The sequence below is a fragment of the Myotis yumanensis genome, unplaced genomic scaffold (assembly GCF_028538775.1).
Source record: "Myotis yumanensis isolate MYYU_CA2020_CCGP unplaced genomic scaffold, mMyoYum1.0.hap1 SCAF_24, whole genome shotgun sequence".
NCBI classification, from domain to species: domain Eukaryota; kingdom Metazoa; phylum Chordata; class Mammalia; order Chiroptera; family Vespertilionidae; genus Myotis; species Myotis yumanensis.
In genome coordinates this window covers 9,461,436-9,486,598 of record NW_027223775.1, presented here as the reverse complement: position 1 = coordinate 9,486,598, position 25,163 = coordinate 9,461,436, and the positions used below count along the sequence as shown (strand labels likewise).

Below are 25,163 nucleotides of genomic sequence, written 5' to 3'. Positions count from 1 at the left end.
ATGGAAAAATACATGAGATAAATAATAGAGACAGACAAAAATAGGTAGATCAATAGATGAAATGGATGCATGGATGGGTGGATGGATGGATGGACAGAAGGAAAGACACATGAGATAAGTAATAGAAACGGACAAGAATAGATCAATAGATGAAATGGATGGATGGATGGATGGAAAGATAGATGACAAGAATAGATAGATCAATTGATGAAATGGATGGGTGAATGGATGCATAGATGGATGCATGGATGGATGGATGGATGGATGGACGGACAGATGGACGGACCGATGGAAAGACACATGGGATCAGTAATAGAGACAGACAAGAGTTGAACAGGAGATGGAATGGATGATGGCTAGGTGGGTGAATGAGATGGACAGATGGAACAGATGGTCGATAACAGATACAGTTACACGCACGGAGCATACACGGCCACAAACACACACCGAGCCATTGCTCAGCATTTTCATTTTCACTTTTTAATACTAAAACTGCACCCTTATTGGCCCCCGTCGATACTCCCATATGGATTTTATCCCACGGAGGCGAACGGTGCCTTCTCCCCTTTCACGTGACACGCTTGTGTCCAGAGGACGGTCGTCAGGCGAATCCTAGAAAAAAATCATAGGGAAGAATGAGCGTTGTCATTCCTGACACGCGTTGTCGTAAAACCATCATCTTTGTGTGTGTGTGTGTGTGTGTGTGTGTGTGTGAGGCCCTCGCTAATTTAGTGCCATAATTAACATTTTATAAGAAATATTCATCGGTACTTAAAATAATGGCTGAGTTATGAGTATGATTTCATATTGCCTTGGGGCGGTTTTTTTTTTTTTTTTTAGAAAGGATTCATTTCCACTGTTAACATTGAGGGAACAAAATCAAGACTTTAATTTCAAGGAAGCCTGTTTCAAAACAAAACAAAACATCCATTTCAAAAAAATACATGTTTTTTCCTATTTAGTTACATCTCAAGCACATGAAATATGTTAGTTTTTTGTGTGTGTGTTTTTAAAAATATATTTTTATTGATTTCAGAGAGGAAGGGAGAGGGAGAGAGAGAGAGAAACATCCATGATGAGATAGAATCCTGGATCGGCTGCCTCCTGCACGCCCCCTACTGGGGATCGAGCCCGCAACCCGGGCATGTGCCCTTGACCGGGAATCGAACCCGGGACCCTTCAGTCCGCAGGCCGATGCTCTATCCACCAGCTTGGGCTAAATATGTTAGGTTTTTGCCTTTTGTTTTGTTTTAGTTCTTTGTTTTATTTTAGTTCTTCTCCCCCTCCCTCCCCCCAGTCAGTAAATACTAGTAAATATTATTTCCTGTTTTCTGGTAGAGCGAGTTACTACCCTAGTATTTGTGGAAAAGGAAAAAAAAAACAAAACAAAAATCCTGTAGGGTCCCAGGAAATAGGACGTTGACTAATCAACAGGCAGAAAGCGCCGGCCGGCGTGGCTCCGTGGTTGAGCGCCGACCTGTGAACCAGGAGGTCCAGGTTCGATTCCCGGTCCCAGCACGTGCCCGGGTTTCAGGCTCCATCCCCACTAGGGGGCGTGCAGGAGGCAGCTGATCCGTGATTCTCTCTCCTCATTGATGTTTCTCTCTCCCTCTCCCTTCCTCTCTGAAATCAACACAAATATATTTTAAAAAATGAACAAATAGAAAACAGGCAGACAGATCCTCCTCTTCCGTGTGTGGGAAGCAGAGCCTGGTGTCTGCGGGGGCCTAATCGCACCCCCCTCCCCCCCCCCCCCCCCCGTTCGTGTCCTCAGGGAAGTGGCACCTGGGCACCCACTGCCACAACAACTCCGACTTCTGCCACCACCCGTCCAGCCACGGCTTCGACTACTTCCACGGGCTGCCCGTGACCAACCTGCGGGACTGCAAGCCGGGCGCGGGCAGCGTCTTCACCCAGGCCGTCCGCGTGCTGGTGCTGGCGCCCCTGCAGGCGCTGGCCCTGGCGCTGGTCACGCTGGGCGCGCTGCGCTGGCTGGGGCTGCTGCCGGTGCCCGGCCCCGTCTTCCTGGCCCTGCTGCTGCTGGCCGCCGCCCTGCTCGGCCTCCTGCTCTGCTTCCTGCACTTCTTCCGGCCCCTCAACTGCTTCCTCATGCGCGGCCGGGCCGTCAGCCAGCAGCCCCTGTCCTACGACAACCTCACCCAGCGGCTCACCGCCGACGCCGCCCGCTTCATCCGACGGTGGGTGCCGCGTCCCGCGTCCCGTCCGGCCGACCCCAACCCCGGGGGGCCCGGGAACTCGGGCTCGGGTTTCTCCACGGAGGGGGGCAGACCCGGCAGGTCCCCCAGCCCGATGGTCCCCGGGCCCATGGTACCCCAACCCCATGAACCCCCATCCCAGCCCCATGGCCCCCCAGTCCCATGGCCCCCCAGCCCCATGACCCTTCCCGTTCTATGGCCCCCCCCAGCCCCATGGCCCCCCAGTCCCATGGCACTCCCAGCCCTATGGCCCCCCAGCCCCATGACCCCCCATCCCAGTCCCATGACACCCCCCGGCCCATGGCCCCCCAGTCCCATGGCCCCCCATCCCAGCCCCATGGCCCCCCAGTCCCATGGCCCCCCAGCCCCATGACCCTTCCCGTTCTATGGCCCCCCAGCCCCATGGCCCCCCAGTCCCATGGCACTCCCAGCCCTATGGCCCCCCAGCCCCATGACCCCCCACCCCAGTCCCATGACACCCCCCGGCCCATAGCCTCCCAGCCCCATGGCCCTCCCCAGGCCCATGGCTCCCCAGCCCTATGACCCACCAGCCCCATGGCTCCCCAGCCCCATGGTCCCCAATCCCATGGCCCTTCCAGTTCTTTGGCCCCCCAGTCCCATGACACCGCCCAGTCCCATGGCCTCCCAGCCCCATGGCCCCCCAGCCCCATGACCCTCCCCAGGCCCATGGCCCTTCCAGTTCTTTGGCCCCCCAGGCCCATGGCTCCCCAGTCCCATGGCCTCCCAGCCCCATGGCCCCCCAGCCCCATGACCCTCCCCAGGCCCATGGCCCTTCCAGTTCTTTGGCCCCCCAGTCCCATGACACCGCCCAGTCCCATGGCCTCCCAGCCCCATGGCCCCCCAGCCCCATGACCCTCCCCAGGCCCATGGCCCTTCCAGTTCTTTGGCCCCCCAGTCCCATGACACCGCCCAATCCCATGGCCTCCCAGCCCCATGACCACCCCCCACTGCCCTATGGCTCCCCAGCCTCATGGCCTGCCAGTCCCATGGCTCCCCAGCCCCATGGCCCTCCCCAACCCCATGACACCCCAGCCCTATGGCTCCCCAACCCCATGACACCCCCAGTCCCATGACACCCCCCAGTCCCATGGTCCTACCCCCTGTGTCTATTGTGTCTATTGATTTTAGAGAGCGTCTGCCCCCTGGTGGTCAGTGCACGTCATAGCGAGTGGTTGAGCTCCTTAGCATATCATTAGCATATCACGCTTTGATTGGTTAACGGACGACCGGACACTTAGCATATTAGACTTTTACTGTATAGGATTCTAGCTGTGACACTAAGTGAATGCCCTGACCCCAGCGGAGGTCCCGGTGTCTGCCCGTTGACAAACCTCTTACCTCGTCAGATCCCCTGACTATTTTATAAGCAAGACACGGCCTTGCAAGGGCGGAATGGGGCCCCGAGGATTGCAGACCTGTCGGCGGAAGCCGGCCCGGCCGTCAGCTGCTGGGCACATGGGTTTGTGACACATGGGCACATCCGTCTGCGTCCGCCAGCCGCCCGCCAGAGTGAGAGGCAGGTTAAGAATAAACGCCCGTGACGGACTGACAGGCCTTAGAAACGAGACCGGATTTCCAGGGCGATCCATGTTTTTGGGTTTTTGTGTGAGTGTTTTTAAAAAAATATGTTATTGATTTTTAAAGAGAGAGAGGGAGAGAGAGAAATATCAAGGAGGAGAGAGAATCATGGATCGGCTGCCTCCTGCTCGCCCCCTACTGGTGATCGAGGGTACAACCTAGGCGTGTGCCCTGACGGGGGAATCGAACCCGTGACCTCCAGGTTCATAGGTCGATGCTCAACCCCTGAGCCGTGCCGGTCGGACGATGCCGTATGCAATCGCCAGTCACCAGGGAGCGCTCAGAAAGAATCAGCCTTACGCTTCTATCGCGTTGCAATTGTTTTCCGCGCTGACTCACGTAGGGGACACTGATTGGATAGTGAAGGTCACACCCTCAGATGTGGAATAGGATGTTTAAGACCTTTGTGTCTCCGGGCCTCGATGTTGGCGCCCACGTTTCTAGGATGTAAATCTTTTCTTTTTTTAAAATATACTTTATTGATTTTTTACAGAGAGGAAGGGAGAGGGATAGAGAGTTAGAAACATCGATGAGAGAGAAACATCGATCAGCCGCCTCCTGCACGCCCCCCACTGGGGATGTGCCCGCAACCAAGGTCCATGCCCTTGAGCGGAATCGAACCCGGGACCCTTGAGTCCGCAGGCGGACGCTCTATCCACTGAGCCACACCGGCCAGGGCGGATGTAAATATTTTCTCTTCCAATATTGCAATGGTGGCAGGTAGCTGGACCGCTCGGAGCTTCCTTCTGTGTTTTGGGGTGTTTTTTTTTATTTGTTTTGTTTTTAACAAATAGCGGGAACGCACGTAACAGCTGAAAGTTCTTTCCTCACGGGCGTGCAAGACAGAGGCAACCAATTTTCAAAAGAGCTGTTGACTGGAGTGTTCCAGCTCATAAAAAAAAAAAAAAGGAGTGAAGCTGTGATTGTCACATCTGCCACCCACCAGCTGGCTGCGTGACCTTGGGTTTTCAAGGTCGTGGAGAAGAGAGAGAGAGAGGAGACCCGGCCCCGTGGGAGTCTGGTGGAGCGAGCAATGGCCCCTCCTACCCTCTCGACAGCAGGTCACTAAGCCAGGATTCCTTCTCCCCAGAGCCCGATGTCGGTCGCCGGATGGTTCCGTGGTTTTAATCACTGGGCACTTTTTTTTCTACATTTTCAAGTTGTTTTCTGTTTATTTATTGGTGTGATTTTTTGGGGGGAGGGGTTGGGGGGCGGGGGTCAATCCTCACCCAAGGATATTTTCCCATTGATTTTTTTTTTATTGATTAAGGTATTACAAATGTGTGGTTACCCCCATTGCCCCCCCACGCCCCCCCCAATCCATTGGTTATGCTTATATCCATTGATTTTTAGAGAGAGCGGAAGGAAGGGGGAGAGACCGAGAGAGGGGAACGTCAATGACATTGATTGGTTGCCTCCTCCCATGTGCCCCAGCCAGGGCCAGGAATCAAGCCTGTGACCGAGGTACCTGCCCTTGACCGGAATCGAACCCAGGGACCTTTAGTCCACTGGCCGAGGCTCCATCCACTGAGCCAAACTGGGTCAGGCTGTTTTATTTACTGTTATTACTATTGATTTCAGAGAGGAAGGGACAGGGACAGAGAGAGAGAAACATCCATGATGAGAGAGAATCATGGGTCGGCTGCCTCCTGCACGCCCCCTACTGGGGATGGAGCCTGCAACCCGGGCCTGTGCCCTGACCGGGAATCGAACCCGTGACCTCCTGGTTCACAGGTCGACGCTCAACCACTGAGCCACGCCGGCCGGGCTCAAGTTTTGTCTTTGTATATAAAACCTATTCACTCTGCCCTGGCCGGTTCGGCTCAGTGGATAGAGCGTCGGCCTGCGGACGCGGGTCCCGGGTTCGATTCCAGTCAAGGGCACGGACCTCGGTAGCAGGCTCCTCCCCGGCCCCGGGCCCTGGTCGGGGCGCGTGCAGGAGGCAAACCCATCGATGTGTTTCTCTCACATTGATGTGTTTCTCTCACATCGATGTTTCTCTCTGTCTCTCCCTCTCTCTTCCACTCTCTCTAAAAACCAATGGGAAAATATCCTCTGGGGGAGGATTACAAAATAAATAAACAATCAAATCAATAAATAAAAATAAGCAATCAAATAAATAAATAAATAAAGTGACAAAAGAGAAAACCTGTTCACTCTGCGTTGACACCCAGGGCCTTAGCTGGCGTCTGTGATGCCGTGGAGATGAGAGAAAAAGAATCCCATACGTGGGGGCGTTTTTACAATGATGGCGTTGAGAATGGCCTCGTTCCTCCGGCGGGGATTTTCCCGACATTCCCAGACAAAGTCACATTCCGTGGCCCTGACTGAACTCAGTGGGGCGTCTTCGACTCCACTCCCTGGCTCTTGCTCTGCTCACCGCGCCCGGCACTGACTTGGGCTCTGTGGTTTGCTCATTGCACCCACCTTTTCATTTATTTCTTTGATGCTCGCCTGGGTCATGTGATCCCGCCAATCATGCCGCTTGCTTCCTCTTTCTGCATCTCTTTGGTTCCCCCCCCCCCCCCCCCCCCGCAGGTGGTCGGCACGGCCCTAGCTCTGCCTTCTCAGCACGTCTATCAGCCTCATCTTGTACTTCCTGCCGTGACGGTATATGTGCTTGGAAGATGGACTTTTTCGGCTGCTTTTATCTTTTTTTTTTTTTTCCGCCTTAACTTCGAATCTAAAAATAAACGGGAGAGGAGATGAGCGTGCGATTGTACCCACGCGTCAAGCATAATGCAGCTGTCTGTTTGGGGTCGAGTACATATGTCATTGCATGTTCATTTGGGGGAGTCTGAGCTGGGGTTTTGGTTTTGTTTTAGGTCCGTAATCTGCGTTTTGAAAAGAAAGTACGACAGTGTTTCCCGGGGTGAATAAACTTCCCCCAGAATAAGTAGTGTGGAGGCCTCATGGTCCACCCTGTGAGGCAAAGGTCCATGAGATACCATGGCTTACTCTCAGCTCCTCCACGCTCATCAGAGAAATTACCAACGGAATGCCTGGGTCGATATTATATTTTTAAAATATTTATTTATTTACTTACTCGAGGCCCGGTGCACGAAATTTGTGCACAGGAGGGAGGTATTCCTCAGCCCAGCCTGCAGGCTCTCCAATCTGGGACCCCTCGGGGGATGTCCGACTGCCGGTTTAGGCCCGATCCCTGCAGACCACTGGCTCCTAACCGCTCGCCTGCCTGCCTGCCTGCCTGATCACCCCTAACCGCCTCTGCTTGCTGGCCTGATCACCCCCTAACTGCCACCATGCTGGCCTGGTCACCCCTAACCGCCTCTGCTTCAGCCCCCGCCACTGTGGCTTTGTCTGGAAGAACGTCCGGAAGGATGTCCATAAGACATCCAGTCTAATGAGCATATAACCCTTTTATTAGTATAGATTTGTTTGTTTTAGAGAGAGGAAGAGAGAGGGATAGAAACATGAATGAGAAACATCCGATAGACTGTCTCCTGCACGCCCCCTAGTGGGGATCTAGCCTGCAACCTGGGCATGTGCCCTTTGTCCGGAATCGAACCCGGGACCCTTCAGTCCACAGGCTGACACTCTATCCACTGAGCCGAACCAGCCAGGGCTTGGTGGGTGTTCTTACTTGTAGATCATCAGGGATTTGTGGTGTTTTTCCAGCTGTTGGATGGCGTCGTGCCATCCTGGTTTTATCCTAATCAGAATGGGCAAAGGTGCTAACGTTGCTCTTGGGATTTTTTAAAAAAATATATTTTATTGATTTTTTACAGAGAGGAAGGGAGAGAGATAGAGTTAGAAACATCGATGAGAGAGAAACATCGATCAGCTGCCTCCTGCACACCCCCTACTGGGGATGTGCCCACAACCAAGGTACATGCCCTTGACTGGAATCAAACCTGGGACCCTTGAGTCCGCAGGCCGATGCTCTATCCACTGAGCCACACCGGTCAGGGCGGGATTTTTTTATTTGTATTTTCTTGCAGGAATGCGGAGAGGCCCTTCCTGCTCGTCTTCTCCTGTATCCAGGTCCACACGGCCCTGTACGCATCCAAGGACTTTGCCGGGAAGAGCAAGCATGGTGCCTATGGGGACGCGGCCGAGGAGATGGACTGGGGTGTCGGTACGTGAGTCCTTGTCCCCAGGGTGACCTTAGGATGTGGCTGCGTCTTGTCCTCCCTCCGGCTGAATTCTGTGCGTTTCCACCCAGTTCCCGATATCATTATAGGCTGTAAATGTGCTTTAAGAAAAAAAAATATATATGTATATACACACACACACACACACACACACACGAGGCCCAGTGCACAAAAATTGTGCACTTGGGGGGGGGGGGTCCCTCAGCCCGGCCTGTGCCCTCTCGCAGTCTGGAACCCCTCGGGGGATGTCCACCTGCTGGCTTAGGCCCGCTCCCTGGGGGATTGGGCCTAAGCTGGCAGTCAAACATCCCTCTGGCAGTCTGGGAGCCCTCGGGGGATGTCCACCTGCTGGCTTAGGCCCGCTCCCCTGGGGATTGGGCCTAAGCTGGCAGTCAGACATCCCTCTGGCAGCCCGGGAACCCTCAGGGGATGCCCACTTGCCAGCGGGGAGCAGGCCTAAGCTGCAGTCAGACAGCCTTAGTGCTGCTGAGGAGGCGGGAGAGGCTCCCACCACCAACACTGTACTGGCAGCCGGCAGCCTGGCTTGTGGCTGAGCAGAGCTCCCCCAGTGGGAGCGCACTGACCACCAGTGGGCAGCTCCTGCATTGAGCGTCTGCCCCCTGGTGGTCAGTGTGTGTCATAGCGACGAGTCATTCCCAGTGGTTCTGCTCTTAGGGTCAATTTGCATATTGCCCTTTTATTATATAGGATATTCTAGAGGCCCGGTGCACAACATTTGTGCACTGAGAGGGTGCGGGAGGTCCCTCAGCCCAGCCTGCACCCTCTGGTGGTCCGGGACCCCTTGGCGGATTTCCACGTGCCATGGAGGTGGGAGAGATTCCCGCTACCACTGCTACGCTCGCCAGGCTTCTGGCTGAGTGGCGCTCCCCCTGTGGGCGCGCACTGACCACCAGGGGGACAGCTCCTGCATTGAGTGTCTGCCCCCTGGTGGTCAGTGCGCGTCATAGCGACCGGTTGTTCCACCGTTCGGTTGATTTGCATGTTAGCGTTTTATTATATAGGATTATTGATTTCAGGGAGAAAGGGTGAGGGAGAGAGAGAGAGAGAAACACCCATAATGAGAGAGAATCATCGATTGGCTGCCGCCTGCACGCCCCCTACTGGGGATGGAGCTCACCACCTGGGCATGTGCCCTTGACCAGGAATCGAACTGTGACCTCCTGGTTCCTAGGTTGACGCTCAACCACTGAGCCACGCTGGCCGGCCTCTTGTTCCCGGCCAGACTGGGCTTCTGTCCCGGCTTCTGCCTCTTTCTTTAACTCTCTCTGTGACCTTGGGCCATGCCTTAAATCTCTCGGCCTCCGTCCATCATCTTTCCGTGACGAATTCAGATGAGGCAAGTTCTAAGCTGTTGGGTTTTTGTTTTTTGTTTTGTTTGTTTTTCTCTGTACCTCTCTGCGATTCTATAAAACAACAGAAATAAGTGCAGATGATGGATTCCGGGAAAAACAACACCAGAGCCGTCCCCCTAATGAGACTTATAAGAAGAGCTCATTATGCGTAGGGCCTTTGCGTCTACAGATATAAGCCCACCTCCTCTCATTTCTTTTAACATGTTGCATGTCAATCAGGGTATAGTTCCTGCTCCTTAGTGATACGATCAGGAGAATATTTTGTCGTGGGAATGGATGGAATAGTTCATCTCTCCTTTTAAAAAAAATATATTTTTATTGACCTCAGAGAGGTAGAAACATCAATGATGAGGGAGAATCATGGACCGGCTGCCTCCTGCACGCCCCCTACTGGGGATGGAGCCCACAACCCGGGCATGTGCCCCTGACCGGGAATCGAACCGTGACCTCCTGGTTCCTAGGTCCACGCTCAACCACTGAGCCACACCCACCGGGCAAGTCGGTCTATTTTGCTTGTTAGTTCCGTTTAGAGAGCAGGCGCCTGATGTTGGCAAGGCCCTACCCAAGATTTTCCTGGAATTTCTAGGCCAGCGTGGCCGCCTCTGATATTTGTGGATAAAGGCCCAGCCGTGGGATTGGGTCAGGTTGCTTTGCAAGGATGTTAAAAGCAGTCGAGACAGATGTGCCTCAACATTTATCTTCCTTTGCATCCAGGACAAGGGCTTACAACTCAGCCTCCTTGTTGCTGTCTCTGGAATACTAACATTGCAGGACGCGCGGCAGCAATGCCAGCGTTCGCTCTGTGATTCTTGTGTTCGTTGCAGGATGTAATCTCGGCCCTAAGGCTGTGTATTTCCCGTGGGGTTCTGCGCGTCCGTTTCCCGTCTTGAATTTTTTAGACGCTTTTATGGTTGATAAATGGGACCTTCTCTTAAACGCAAGACTCGCCTGTGAATGTAAAGGGGCATCGGAAAGCACACGGCTTGAAGAATAGGTGGCACATGAATCATGATTAAACTTTCGGGGGGATATTATAGTGACCTCACTGGTGCCTGGCTCTGTGCTCGTGTTTTGCATGCACGTAGGAGATTTGATGATGATGATGATGATGATGGTGATGATGGTGGTGATGATAGTGATGGTGATGATGAAAATGGTGATGATGATGAAGATGGTGATGATGATGGTGATGGTTATGGTGATAATGATAGTGACGGTGATGATGGTGATGATGGTAGTGATGGTGATAAAGATGGTGATGGTGATGATGGTGATGGTGATGGTGATGATGAAAATGGTGATGATGATGAAGATAGTGCTGCTGTTGATGAAGGTGGAGGTGATGGTGATGATGGTGGTGGTGGTGGTGATGGTGATGATGGTGATGATTGTGATGATGATGATGGTGATGATGATGTTGGTGGTGGTGGTGGTGATGATGGTGGTGGTGGTGGTGATGGTAGTGCTGCTGTTGATAAAGATGGAGATGATGGTGATGATGGTGATGATGATAGTGATGGTGATGATGAAAATGGTGATGATGATGAAGATGGTGATGATGATGATGGTAGTGATGGTGATAAAGATGGTGATGATGATGGTGATGGTTATGGTGATAGTGATGGTGATGATGATGGTGATAATGATAGTGATGGTGATGATGGTAGTGATGGTGATAAAGATGGTGATGATGATGGTGATGGTTATGGTGATAATGATGGTGATGATGGTAGTTATGGTGATAAAGATGGTGATGATGATGGTGATGGTTATGGTGATAATGATGGTGATGATGATGGTGATAATGATAGTGATGGTGATGATGGTGATGGTGATAATGATGGTGATGATGATGGTGATGGTTATGGTGATAATGATAGTGATGGTGATGATGGTGATGATGGTGATGAAGATGATGACTGTGTTGATGATGATGGTGATAATGATGGTAGTGATGGTGATGAAGATGGTGATGGTGATGGTGATGGTTATGTGATAATGATAGTGATGGTGATGATGGTAGTGATGGTGATAAAGATTATGGTGATGGTGATGATGATGGTAGTGATGGTGATAAAGATTATGATGATGGTGATGGTGATGATGGTAGGGACGGTGGGACTGACTCCCACACGAGAAGAGGGACTGTTAAACCAGGTTCTATCTTTGTGTCCCTGTTGCCATCACTTGCCTTTGTCCTTAAGCACCGATTGCTTCTTTTTTAAAAAAATATATTTTTATTGATTTCAGAGAGGAAGGGAAAAGGAGAGAGAGATAGAAACGCCCATGATGAGAGCGAATCATGGGCCGGCCGCCTCCTGCACACCCCCTACTGGGGATCGAGCCCGCAACCCAGGCATGTGCCTTTGACTGGGAATCGAACCCGGGACCTCCTGGTTTGTCAGTTCACGTTCAACCACGGAGCCATGCCGGCCGGGCTCAACTGCACTAATTCTAAATGCCTTCTTCTTGCGGATTAATCCTGATCTTCAGAAATGTATTTACTTTTCCTCCCTGAGCCTGTTGTTGATTTTATATCTTTCTCCCAGGCGTACACATCTGTAAACTGTAACCTCACCCAGGGTATCAGAAAATTCAATAGCAGGGCAGCAGCGATGAAGGAAACGTGCATTGCGGATGTTTTTCTTTCTCTCCGTTTTTTTTTTTTTTTTTTTTTTATGTGACTTTCCGGTAATTCTGTGTTTGGGAACAAACAGTACATTTTCTGGAGAAAGATGTTGTTTTTTTGCAACCTGAGCCTGGAAGAGTAAACAGTACCCAGTAAGAGAGAGAAAGGGTTGGGCAGGGTCAAGGGCAGGGTCAAGGCAGGCCAGGCAATGTAGGCTTCGGGCTGTAATGTGAATAATTTGGAAATTCATTGTGTGGACTCTCCGTGGCGGTTCTCTAACTTTTAATTTAGCTTGTAAATCCTGCCCCCTCCGGGTTTCGCACATTTCTCTGGTAATGTGACCATTTTTCACAAAGCCCTGCCCGCGGGGGCCCGGGACAGGCATGATTTTACCTCGAATTTTACAACTCACAGTAAAGGGAAGAGCTTTTGACGCTGTTTTATGAGTGGTTCCCATAAAGACGGCAACGTCGTGAATTATCAAGGAATCCGTGGCCCCATTCATTCGAACAGGAAGAATAAGAGAAGCCGGGGTTGAATTTCAATGACTGGAATAGTAGCCACAACCCCCTAGGCCAGTGGTCGGCAAACTCATTAGTCAACAGAGCCAAATATCAACAGTACAACGATTGAAATTTCTTTGGAGAGCCAAATTTTTTAAACTTAAACTATATAGGTAGGTACATTGTTATTAACTTAATTAGGGTCCTCCTAAGGCTAACAAGAGCCACACGCAAGGGGCCAAAGAGCCGCATGTGGCTCGCGAGCCGCAGTTTGCCAACCACGGCCCTAGGAGCAGCCACCACCACCGTAATAATTACATAAGAAGTGACCAACAGTAGCTCAACCATGAAAGCCTTCCGTGTGTCCTGGCCACTTATTGAAACACTAGAGGCCTGGTGCACGGATTCGTGCACAGGTGGGGTCCCTCGGCCTGGCTGGCGATTGGGGCCTGCTGGCCAAGGGGAGGGGCTGGGGGAGGTTGGCTGTGGAGCGCACTGACCACCAGGGGGCAGCTTCTGCATTGAGCATCTGCCCCCTGGTGGTCAGTGCACGTCATAGCGACCGGTCAACCAGTTGCTTAGGCTTTTATATATATAGATTTTTACGTGGATGATTATTTGACTATGCTATATGTTTTTTAAAATATCTTTTATTGATTTTTTGGGGAGGAAAGAGAGAGAGAATCATGGATCGGCCGCCTCCTGCACGCCCCCTACTGGGGATCAAGCCCACAACCCGGGCATGTGCCCTTGACCGGGAATCGAACCCTGACCTCCTGGTGCATGGGACGATGCTCAACCAACTGAGCCGCACTTGCTGGGGCTGCCAGGAGATATTTTTTTTATGTCCATCTCTATAAAAATGGGAAAGTGAAGTTTGAGAGGTTAAGTATGCATTCAGTAGCCAGTTAAATATTTCACGGCATTGGAAGAAAGGATATATTAGAACTTGGGAGACTGGGTTAAAAAGGTATCCTATAGAATAAAAGGCCAATATGCAAATTGTCCCCTTGACCGGGAGTTCGACCAGGGGGCAGGGCAGACCGACCAATGCTCTGCGGCCCCTCCCTCCATCTGGCCCCGCCCCTGATCGCCCCCCCACCCTAATCAGGGGTGGAACTGGCTTGCCAACTGCCTGCAGCCCCTCCCTCTGGCCGTCTTGGCCCAATCGGCCCTGATTGTGGCGGGCCGGCCAGACCCCACCCGTGCACGAATTCGTGCACCAGGCTTCCAGTGTTCCAATGCTATTCTGCTGGCCTGGCCGGTGTGGCTCAGTGATTGAGCGTCAACGTATGCACCTGGAGGTCATGGTTGGATTCCCAGCCGGGCTGGGCTGGGCCGGGCTTTTAGAACTTTGCTTGCATGTCTGAGGACGGCAACCCAGGTTCGTGCCCTTGACCGGAATCGAACCCGGGACCCTTTGGTCCGCAGCCCGACGCTCTATCCACTGAGCCACACCGGCCAGGGCTCTCGCCGGGATTTAATCTTCCCCTACAACCCCCATCCCCAGCTAGGAGGCAGGGTGTCCCACCCCCACGTGTTCCCCGGGCAGGGTCAGTGCAGGGTGGCCGGGACGCTCTCCTCTGTTGGATGAGCCGACTGGTGGTGTTTGTCTGCCGCTCAGTGACAAATTGCTCTCCAGACGGCGTTTTTCCCGCCGCGTCTGTTTCACTCGGGGAACAAGATGAGAGGTTTTGAAAGGAAAACGCTTCGTTTATCAGCGGCCCCGCAGCACGCACGCCGGTAATTCAGAACCATCAGCCGCTATGAAACGGTGTCCTTCTCCCCGGGGAACCTTCCTGGGAAATAATATTTGCGGATGCGGGACGAGCCGCGTGTTGTTCCGAAAGCCGAGGATAATCTGGGGGCGTGCGTTCCCGGGGGGCGTTCTGTGCACAGTGTGTGGGAGAGAAATAAGTTAGATCTGCATACTGGGCGGGGAGAGTAGGTGTACTGTGGTCAGTACGTGAAATAGCTTATTCTTGTTTCATTATTTTTTAACTAGAGGCCCGGTGCACGAATGCATGCACCAGTGGGGTCCCTCGGCCTGGCCTGCGGGATCGGGCCGAAACCAGCTCTCTGACATCCCCTGAGGGGTTGCGGATGGCGAGAGGGCACAGGCCAGGCCGAGGGACCCCACCGGTGCACGATCGGGGCTGGGGAGGGACACGGGAGGTTGGCCAGCCGGGGAGGGACCACAGGAGGGCTCCAGGGTATGTCCTGCCCGTCTCGCTCAGTCCCTATCGGCTGGACCTCAGCAGCAAGATAACCTACCAGTTGGAGCGTCTGCCCCCTGGTGGTCAGTGCATGTCATAGCGACTGGTTGACTAGGTCGACTGTCTGCCCCCTGGTGGTCAGTGCACGTCATAGCAACTGGTCGACTGGGTTGACTGTGTGTCCCCTGGTGGTCAATGCATGTCAGAGCGACTGGTCGACCGGTCGACTGTCTGCCCCCTGGTGGTCAGTGCACGTCATAGCGAGCAGTTGAGCAGCCTTAGCATATCATTAGCATATTACACTTTGATTGGTTGAACGGCCGACTGGTCGACCGGACACTTAGCATATTGGGCTTTTATTATATGGGATCACTGTATTATTTTCCATTGGGACAGCTGTAAGCCTACTTTTGGGTCAGTCTTGGGAAAAATTAAATGGTTAATGGGCTCGGGGTTTGACTCACAAGACTCTGGCTTAAGACCTAAACAGAATGGGACTCGGAGTATGTTGGAGCGTGTCTTTCGGGGGAAGAGAAAATAGAAGGAAATCAGAAATCTGACCATTTCTCCACAAATTCAACGAAATACTTCACCGTTTTTGTCCGATGGCCTCTACTAGATTCTGTCATGTTAATCCCAGCCAAGCAGTATGGGACGCTTTGGATGGAAAAGACAAAGTTAGTGCCCGGCCGGCGTGGCTCAGTGGTTGAGCGTCGGCCTAGGAACCAGGAGGTCAGGGTTCGATTCCCAGTCAAGGGCACATGCCTGGGTTGCAGGCTCGAACCCCAGTAGGGGGCGTGCAGGAGGCAGCCGGTCCATGATTCTCTCTCCTCATGCATGTTTCTCTCTCTCTCTCCCTCTCCCTTCTTCTCTGAAATCAGTAAGAAAAAAAAAAAAGTATAGCTATATTTCAACTAGAGGCCCAGTGCATGAAATTCGTGCACAGGTAGGGTCCCTATCAGCTGCCGGCCGCCGGTGGGGCCTCCCTTCCCCAGCTTCTGGCTCGGGCCTCCCTTTGTTCCATGCTGCCCCCTGGTGGTCAGCACATGTCATAGCGAGCGATGGAACTCCCGGTCGGTCAAACTCCCAAGGGGACACGCTGCATGTTAGGCTTTTATATACATAGATACCTAGTTTCACACTCGGCTGTGGTCTCCCCTTCAGGGCAGCTCCTGGATGTCCTAGAGGAGCTGCAGCTGACCAACAACACCCTTGTCTACTTCACGTCGGACCAGGGCGCCCACGTGGAGGAGGTGACCCCCAAGGGAGAACGTCACGGGGGAAGTAACGGGATCTTTAAAGGTGAGAGTGGGATCGGCTGTGGCCCCCGGCCCCCCCGCCCGGTGGGCCAGCCTCAGGAGACTCACCTGTGGCCTCCCGTTGGCGTTCCAGGCGGCAAAGGCAACAACTGGGAAGGAGGCATCCGCGTGCCGGGCCTGCTGCGGTGGCCGGGCGTGCTCCGGGCCGGGCTGGAGATCGCCGAGCCCACCAGCAACATGGACATCTTCCCCACCGTGGCCAAGCTGGCCGGGGCCCCGCTGCCCGAGGACAGGTACGTGACTCGAGTCGCGTGGCGTGGCGTCGCGTCCACGTCCCGGGTGGGTGGGCTCCGGCTCCCGGCGTGTTGCGTGTGAACTCCAGCGGGACGCGATCTCCGCCTCCGGTCATGTCACCCGACAGCCGAGGGGTCCGGGCCGGGCCGCCTGTCGCTACCTGAGCCAATTCAGCAGAGACGGGGGCGAATCCTATAAGAGGGTTTGTTCCCATCCTGCTGGCGGGATGGGAGAGTAGCAGGTCACCCACAAACATCTGCTCTGCACCCCCCAGAAGCCGGCTGCTTATCTGGGTAGAAGGACAAGGGTTCTGTGGGGTAGTAGGCGTTACAGACCCGGGGAAGTGGACACGGGATACTCATTACAGGTCACGCGAGCTGGGGGTGGGGGGCTTGCAGACTGTGGGTGCCTCTGGGGCCAGCTGACAGGCAGTAGGGCCTGAGGTTGCAAGGAGCAGGGTGCCTCCGGGACTCGATTCTCTCAGCCCTGAGGTTGTCCATCTTCCCGTGATGACAGGCAGGAAAATTGGCAGCCATTACTCATAAAAAGCCTTCTCTCCCGATTTTGTCTCCTGGTTGGCCCTCGTTCTTACCCTTGGAATAAATCTCAATAGGCATTCTTCAATGACTCCCACAGGGCAAGTCCCTGAGTTGCACGCGTCTCTGGTGGCTCCCAATCACTGAAATCACCTGGACCCTTTGCTTTCATTTTGTTTTGTGAATCCTCACCTGAGGATATTCTTCCATTGATTTTATTTATTTATTTTTAGAGAGAGAGAGAGAGAGAGAGAGTGGGAAGGAGGGGGAGAGACAGAGAGAGAGAAACATCGATGTGAGAAAGAAAGACACACGGATTGGTTGCCTCCTGTACGCACCCTGACGAAGGCCCTTGGCCAGGGAGGAGCCTGCAACGCAGGTACGTGCCCTTGACCGGAATCGAACCCGGGACGCTTCTGTCCGTGGGACGACGCTCTATCCACTGAGCCGAACGGCGACGGTGGAACCCGCTCTGTAAACGGACGGTCCTTACAGATCTCATGAGGCTTGTTGATGTATAAAATGTTACTATTGTGAGAGAGAGAGAGAGAAAGAGAGAGAGAAAGAAAGAGAAAAAGAGAGAGAGGAGATAAGAAAACAGAAATCTATTCCCAAGTCCCTTGTGGAGAGAAAATGATGGCCCACTATTGTATTTCAGTCCTGTGGTTTTTTTTTAAAAGAATAGTAGCAATTTTTATTTTGTTTTTTAAATATTTCTATTGATTTCAGAGTGGAAAGGAGAGAGGGAGAGAGAGAGAGAAACATCCATGAGGAGAGAGAATCATGGATCGGCTGCCTCCTGCACGCCCCCTACTGGGGATGGAGCCCGCCACCCGGGCGTGTGCCCTGACCAGGAATCGAACCGTGACCTCCTGGTTCATAGGTCGACGCTCAACCAGTGAGCCAGGCTGGCCGGGCAAGGCCGCTATGTCTTTATCTAATTGTTATGGAATAAGAGCCTCCACTCATGATGCTGTTGGAAGAATTAAAAAAAAAAATGCTGACGTCCCTGCATTGCATATGGGACCCAACAGAGTCCGGGAGGGTATTTACCGCCGATGACTTAATTACGACGATGCTGCTCCCTCATGCTCTCCGTTGTCGAGAGGATATGGGGGGGGCGGGGCAGCAGGGGAGAGCAGTTGGGATCAGGCCAGCAGGGGAGAGCAGTTAGGGGCGATCAGGCCGGCAGGGGAGAGCAGTTAGGGGCGATCAGGCCGGCAGGGGAGAGCAGTTAGGGGAGATCAGGCCGGCAGGGGAGAGCAGTTAGGGGCGATCAGGCCGGCAGGGGAGGGCAGTTAGGGGCGATCAGGCCAGCAGGGGAGAGCAGTTAGAGGCGATCAGGCCGGCAGGGGAGAGCTGTTGGGGCAATCAGGCCGGCAGGGGAGAGCAGTTAGGGGCGATCAGGCCGGCAGGGGAGAGCAGTTAGGGGCGATCAGGCCTGCAGTGGAGGGCAGTTAGGGGCGATCAGGCCGGCAGGGGAGAGCAGTTAGGGGCGATCAGGCCGGCAGGGGAGGGCAGTTAGGGGCAATCAGGCCGGCAGGGGAGAGTTGTTAGGGGCGATCAGGCTGGCAGGGGAGGGTGGTTAGGGGCGATCAGGCCGGCAGGGGAGAGCAGTTAGGGGTGATCAGGCTGGCAGGGGAGGGTGGTTAGGGGCGATCAGGCTGGCAGGGGAGAGCAGTTAGGGGCGATCAGGCCGGCAGGGGAGAGCAGTTAGGGGCGATCAGGCCGGCAGGGGAGAGCAGTTAGGGGCGATCAGGCCGGCAGGGGAGAGCAGTTAGGGGCGATCAGGCCAGCAGGAGAGAGCAGTTAGGGGCTATCAGGCAGGCAGGCAGAGTGGTTAGGGCAGGCATGCAGGTGAGCAGTTAGCAGCTAGCTGTCCTGGTTCGCCTCACTCCCTCACAGCCACCTGGTTGAACTCACAGGATCATCGACGGGCGCGACCTGATGCCCCTCTTGCGAGGCGAAACCCAACGCTCCGAGCACGAGTTCCTCTTCCACTACTGCAACTTCTACCTGAACGCCGTGCGCTGGCACCCGCCCAACAGTGAGTCGCAGCTCCCCGGGCGTCCGGGGCTCCAGCCGTGGGAGTGGTTGCTGCTCCCAGGGGGCTCTGCTCTGCTATGGTCGGTCGATGGATGGCTCGGGTGTGGGGCGCTTGGCTTGGCGTAGAACCCTAGCTCCTCTCTGCTCTTACTCCTTCTGGTCCCAGGGTTGTCCCCGGGGGAGGTCGTTGACCTAGGCCAGTGGTCGGCAAACCGCGGCTCTCGAGCCACATGTGGCTCTTTGGCCCCTTGAGTGTGGCTCTTCCACAAAATACCACATGCAGGCGCACACGTACAGTGTGGAGTTGCCTTAAAACTGTAAGTAAAGTTGATGAAGTTAATTTTAGGGAACACTGTGGAGTGAGAGAAGATGTAGTGTCGAGGATGGAGAAAGGTATGCTGAGATGGTTTGGACATAGAGAGAGGATGAATGAAAGGAGACAGACGAAACAAGTCTACAAGACGCGTGCAGGTGGAAGAGCTGGAGGGGTCGACCTCAGTGAACGTACCTCCATCAGATTGAGGATGTTTTTAGCAAAGGCCAGCTTAGGAGCACCCTAATTAAGTTAATAAAAATGTACCTACCTATATAGTTCAAGTTTAAAAAATTTGGCTCTCAAAAGAAATTTCCATCGTACTGTTGATATTTGGCTCTGTTGACTAATGCATTTGCCGACCACTGACCTAGGCGTTCGCCCACGGCTACGCCAATGGTGGCTCCTCCGTCAGCCGTCGCGTTGGGATGCTGGCGCTGCTTCCTCTCCTGGGTCTCAGAGGGGGCGGGTCATGGCTCTTCCGTCTGTATCTCGTCGAGGATCATGTAGACTCAGATCTTGAGCACCGTGTTCCGAGGAGTAGATGTTGTGGTGTTTGTCCTACTGCGTGTTCCTCAGGTTGTGCCGTCGCATTTGGGTTTTCCGACACCCGTCTTAGAGTCGTGTCCTCGTTACCAGCCTGAAGGTACGAGTGGAACCAGGTGGTAGGTCTCAGGTGGCTTTTGTGTGTGTTTTTTTCGTACCGTTCAACGGAGAACCACAGTGATGTCCCTGTGGCTGAGATGCCCCAGAATCTGGAAACCCAGCCGCTGTGAATGCGACCGGGGCGTGTTCTAGAGGCCGGTGTGTGCAGGTTGGGGTTTGAGGTCCCGCTTCAGAGGTCGAATCAACCTCCTGTTTTCTCTGTTGTGTTTGGGGGTTCGGCTCCTAGAGGCTCCCCTCTCCCAGGACATCTGCTCACCTCCCAAGCGATAGCTCCTTCTCAGACTCAGAGCGAGACTCATACTGGCTTTCAACGCACGCCTGTACCATCCCTACGCATCTGGTCTGTTGGGCAAAGATTCATTGAAAGGGCTCCCTCTTCATTATGTTGAAAGTGGAAAATGGCAACCATTCTGTTATCCCACAGAAATCACACCGGCTTGACCCTACAGAATACTTAATTTTTTATTTTCTTAAAGGATTAAAATATATATATAAATATTTTTGATTTCAGAGAGGAAGGGAGAAGGAGAGAAAGAGATAGAAGCATCTATCCTAACAAAAGGGTAATATGCTAATTAGACCGGACGTCTTTCGGACGTCCTTCCGGACAAAACCACGGTGGCAGGGCTGAGGCAGAGGTGGTTAGGGGCCATCAGGTCTGCAGGGGAGAGCAGTTAGGAGTGATCAGGCCGGCAGGGGAGGGCAGTTAGGGGGGATCAGGCCAGCAGAGGAGGGCAGTTAGGGGCGATCAGGCTGGCAGGGGAGAGCAGTTAGGGAGCGATCAGGCCGTCAGGGAAAGGGCAGTTAGGGGTGATCAGGCCGGCAGGGTTGAACAGTTAGGGGGATCAGGCAGGCAGCAGAGTGGTTAGGGCAGGCAGGCAGGTGAGCGGGTAGGAGCTAGCTGTCCCGGATTGTGAGAGGGATTGGGCCTAAACTAGCTGTCGGACATCCCCGGAGGGATCCCGGATTGGAGAGGGTGCAGGCTGGGCTGAGGGATACCCCCCACCCCACCCCAAGCACGAATTTCATGCACCGGGCCTCTAGTCAATGATGAGAGAGAGTCATGGATCAGCTGCCTCCTGCACGCCCCCTACTGGGGATGGAGCCTGCAACCCGGGTATGTGCCCTGACCAGGAATCGAACTGTGACCTCCTGGTTATTAGGTCGATGCTCAGCCCCTGAGCCAGGCCGGCCGGGCCTGTGTCTTATTTTAGAGGAAAGGGAACATTTAGGGCCGAGCCATCTACTGAAGGAAGGCTGTCCTTGCATGGCACCCAGTTCTGTGAGAGTTGTAGAGAACTGAGTTTCCGTGCCGCTCTGGCGTTTCAAGAAGCTGGAAGGAACATACGTGGTCAGGGGCTGGCGAGGCAGCTGACGTGGGGGAGGAACGAGGAAACAGGCAGGAAGAGGGAAAAAATAGGACCAAGTGTGACAAACAAGACCCAGATTCTGATCGGCAGCTGCTCCCGAGATAAAGTCTGCTCCTTGAACAGGCATTTGGGCAATTTCTGAGGATCTCGTGCCTCAAACCAGCGACCAAAGAGTAGGAATCACAGTACGTCTGCCCTGGCCAGTGTGGCTCAGTGGATAGAGCGTCGGCCTGCAGACTGAAGGGTCCCGGGTTCGATTCCATTCAAGGGCACGTCCCTCGGTTGCAGGCTCGATCCCCGGCCCTGGTTGGGGCACACGTGGGAGGCAACCAATGGATGTGTCTCTCTCACATCGATGCTTCTCTCTCTCTCTCTCTCTCTCTCTCTCTCTCTCTGTCTCTGTCTCTCCCTCTCCCTTCCACTCTCTCTCTAAACATCAATGAAAACGTATCCTCGGTGAGGATTCACAAAGTCACGGTGGCTCAAGGCTGGAGTCGTGTATCGAGCTAAAGGGTGGCAGCCGCCCTTGATGTTCTGAATTGCCTCTCATTAGGTGTCGGGGTGTCTCTGACACTCAGGAGCCGTGGCTGCTGTCCTGGCGTCACCTATGGCTCTGTGGTTGGTGATGGAGCGTCGCCCGCATTTATGCGTTCCACCGGCGTTGACTGAGCGGCTGCTCCTTCCCATCCCCCTGTGCCCGGGTGGGCACGTGTTGGCGAACCACACGGGCGGTTTTCTTAGCTTCTGAAGAGGGAACTGGAAGTCCGACCTGCACACCTCCCTGGGGCCGGTGCAGCAGCGGGTACGAGAGCTGCTGGGTTTGCAGGCTGCTCACGCCGTAGCCCGTGTTGTGCCGTGAGCCGTGGGAGGAGCTGAGAGTGCAGAGGTGCCTACGGAACAGGCGAGTCTTGTTTGCCCAGCGTTACCTGTCCGCTAGAGGACGCAGAGAAGACGCGGTCGTTGGGCGAGGCGGCTGACATCTCAGGGCCACTTTGCGAGGAGGCGGTCAGTTATCCCCGGACTGCATGCCGGAACGCTTTCCAAAATTCTTAGGGGTGAGGGAGATGCTGCTTGAGCTCAAAATCCTTCCTTAGAGCCTGGCCAGTGTGCCTTAGTGGTTGCATGTCGACCTATGAACCAGGAGGTCACGGTTGGATTCCCACTCAGGGCACATGCTCGCGTGTGGGCTTGATCCCCAGTAGGAGGCATGCAGGAGGCAGTTAGGGGGATCAGGCTAGCAGGGGAGAGCAGTGAGGGGCGATCAGGCCGGCAGGGGAGAGCAGTGAGGGACCATCAGGCCGGCAGGGGAGAGCAGTTAGGGGCGATCAGGCCGGCAGGGGAGAGCAGTTAGGGAGCGATCAGGCCGGCAGGGGAGAGCAGTTAGGGGCGATCAGGCCAGCAGGAGAGAGCAGTTAGGGGCGATCAGGCCAGCAGGAGAGAGCAGTTAGGGGCGATCAGGCTGGCAGGGGAGGGCAGTTAGGGGGATCAGGCCAGTAGGGGAGAGCAGTTAGGGGCGATCAGGCCGGCAGGGGAGAGCAGTTAGGGGCGATCAGGCCAGCAGGAGAGAGCAGTTAGGGGCGATCAGGCCGGCAGGGGAGGGCAGTTAGGGGGATCAGGCCGGTAGGGGAGAGCAGTTAGGGAGCGATCAGGCTGGCAGGCAGAGTGGTTAGGGGCGATCAGGCAGGCAGGTGAGCGGTTGGGAGCCAGTGCTCCCGGATTGCGAGAGGGATGTCAACATGATTTTACAGATAAAGTTTACCTGGAAAGGTAAGTAGATTCTTGGGTCCAGAAACGGTTGCAGGATTTTAAGCAGGTGAATGTTGCCAGGAGATGCTCGCTCACATTCCCATGTGGGCCCACGAACCATCTGGTCGGACAGAACTCCCAGGGGATGCGGCCGTTCTGATGCTGAGCCCACGGGGCCTCCGAGATCCTGCCTCTTTTCCAATTCAAATCGGTTAGAAACTGTTTTTCTTGTGATTTAAAAAAAAAAAAAAATCACTTAAAAAAACACTAGAGAAAAAGCACTATGTACCTCACAGAATTTATTCTACAAAATGGTTATTCAGCCCTGGCTGGTGTGGCTCAGTGGATGGAGCATCGGCCTGTGGACTGAAGGGTCCCGGGTTCGATTCCGGTCAAGGGCATGTACCTGGGTTGCGGGCACATCCCCAGTGGGGGGCGTGCAGGAGGCAGCTGATCGATGTTTCTCTCTCATCACGGATGTTTCTCTCTCTCCCTCTCCCTTGCTCTCTGAAATCAATCAAAATATATATATTTAAACCCTTTAAAAAGAATAAAATACTTTGTCGGGTCCAGCTGGTGTGATCTCTGTGTGTACATCACGCAGCCCTCCAGCATCCCCAGTAAATCTCCCTGGTTAAGTCGAGCAGCGGAACCCACGTATCCAGGGGCGTGTAAATCCCAGTGACCCACGAGGAGCGGATGTGGCCAAGCCATTCACACCGAGTTACCGTAATCTCTAAGGATCCTCGGTGCGGGGAACAGGTTTAAGGGCCGACGGAAACCTAGGTGTTTTTCATTTCGTTTTTGTTTTTTTTTTTATAAAAGCATTCAGCTCTCAAGGGGGAAAAACACACACACAAAAAAACAAAGACAGTTTATCTTTGGTTCCTTGTCCTTGACAGAGCGCGTTTGCTACTGAAAATAAACCACATGAAAACCAACGGAGTGGGGTGTTTTTTTAAAATTTTGTTTTGTTTCCTTTTTATTTATTTCGTTTTGAATCCTCCCCTGAGGATATGTTTGCAGAGAGGAAGGGAGAGGGAGAGGGAGAGAGAGAGAGAGAGAGAGAGAGAGAAACATCGATTGGTTGCCTCTCGCACCCACCCACACCCAGGATCAAACCCAGGCATGTACCCGGCCTAGACTCGAACCCCCAACCTTTTGCTGTACGAGGGGCAACCTGCCAATCAACTGGGCCACCCGGGTAGGATATGATGTTGGTTCTCTCTCTTCCCTTCTAAAGGGCGTCCCAAAATTCACGCAAGAAGTAATTTTGATAGAAAAAACAGGTTTATCATTAAAAATTGTAAATTTTTTATTGATTCATAAAGGACACAGTCTAGGGTTATGTATGGAATAGCACAGCGGGTCAATGGCCTCCAGGGCTTTGCTGGCACAGACGCAAAGCCATGGTCTTCATTGGGCTTCCTTGTCCCTGCTCCTGGGCCGTCATTGGTACTTGGTGATGCTGATCCAATCTAAGGGATTGACATCCAAAGGCAACTGATATTAGAATCTGATTCAATCAACCCAGTAAAATTAGGCTTTTATGTTTTGTTGCTGGTTCTATTTTATTCAGCTGTTTATCTTGTTCATAAGATTTCTTGTTTTGTTTATTTTGGTGTTTAGATTCAATTGTTGATGGATAATGTGTGGATTGCCATTTCATGGTTCATACCAGAGGCCCAGTGCACGAATTCGTGCACCGGGGGGGGGTCCCTCGGCCTGGCCTCGGGGATCGGGCTGAAACCGGCTCTCCGACATCCCCCAAGGGGTCCCGGATTGCGAGAGGGTGCAGGTGCTTGATTGGGGCCGGGGAGGGGCTGCGGGAGGGAGGCCTCCAGGGCGTGTCCAGCCCGTCTCGCTCAGTCCGTATCAGCTGGACCCCAGCAGCAAGCTCACCTACCAGTCGGAGCATCTGCCCCCTGGTGGTCAGTGCACATCATAGCGAGCCCAGGGGCCCGGAGACCCAGAACAGAGAATGAACAGTCCGCCTTTTTATTTTTTTTTAAATATATTTTATTGATTTTTTACAGAGAGGAAGGGAGAGGGATAGAGAGTTAGACACATCGATGAGAGAGAAACATCGATCAGTTGCCTCCTGCACACCCCCCCAACTGGGGATGTGCCTGCAACCAAGGTCCATGCTCTTGACCGGAATCTAACCCGGGACCCCTCAGTTCGATGCTCTATCCACTGAGCCACACCGGTTAGGGCCCAGTCTGCCTTTTAAAAAATACTTCATTCATTCATTCATTATTAATCTTTATTATTGAAAGTAT

The 25,163-nt window shown here is 53.6% G+C and overlaps 1 protein-coding gene across 1 annotated transcript in view; it reads left to right on the top strand.

Moving 5' to 3' along the window:
* STS (steroid sulfatase) overlaps positions 1-25,163 on the top strand; it is a 66,526-nt gene that overhangs the window by 35,872 nt on the left and 5,491 nt on the right. The window contains 5 exon segments of the mRNA XM_070402721.1: positions 1,775-2,198; positions 7,778-7,914; positions 15,816-15,953; positions 16,044-16,203; positions 18,666-18,787. Of these exon segments, the coding sequence (XP_070258822.1) occupies positions 1,775-2,198; positions 7,778-7,914; positions 15,816-15,953; positions 16,044-16,203; positions 18,666-18,787 (981 nt within the window).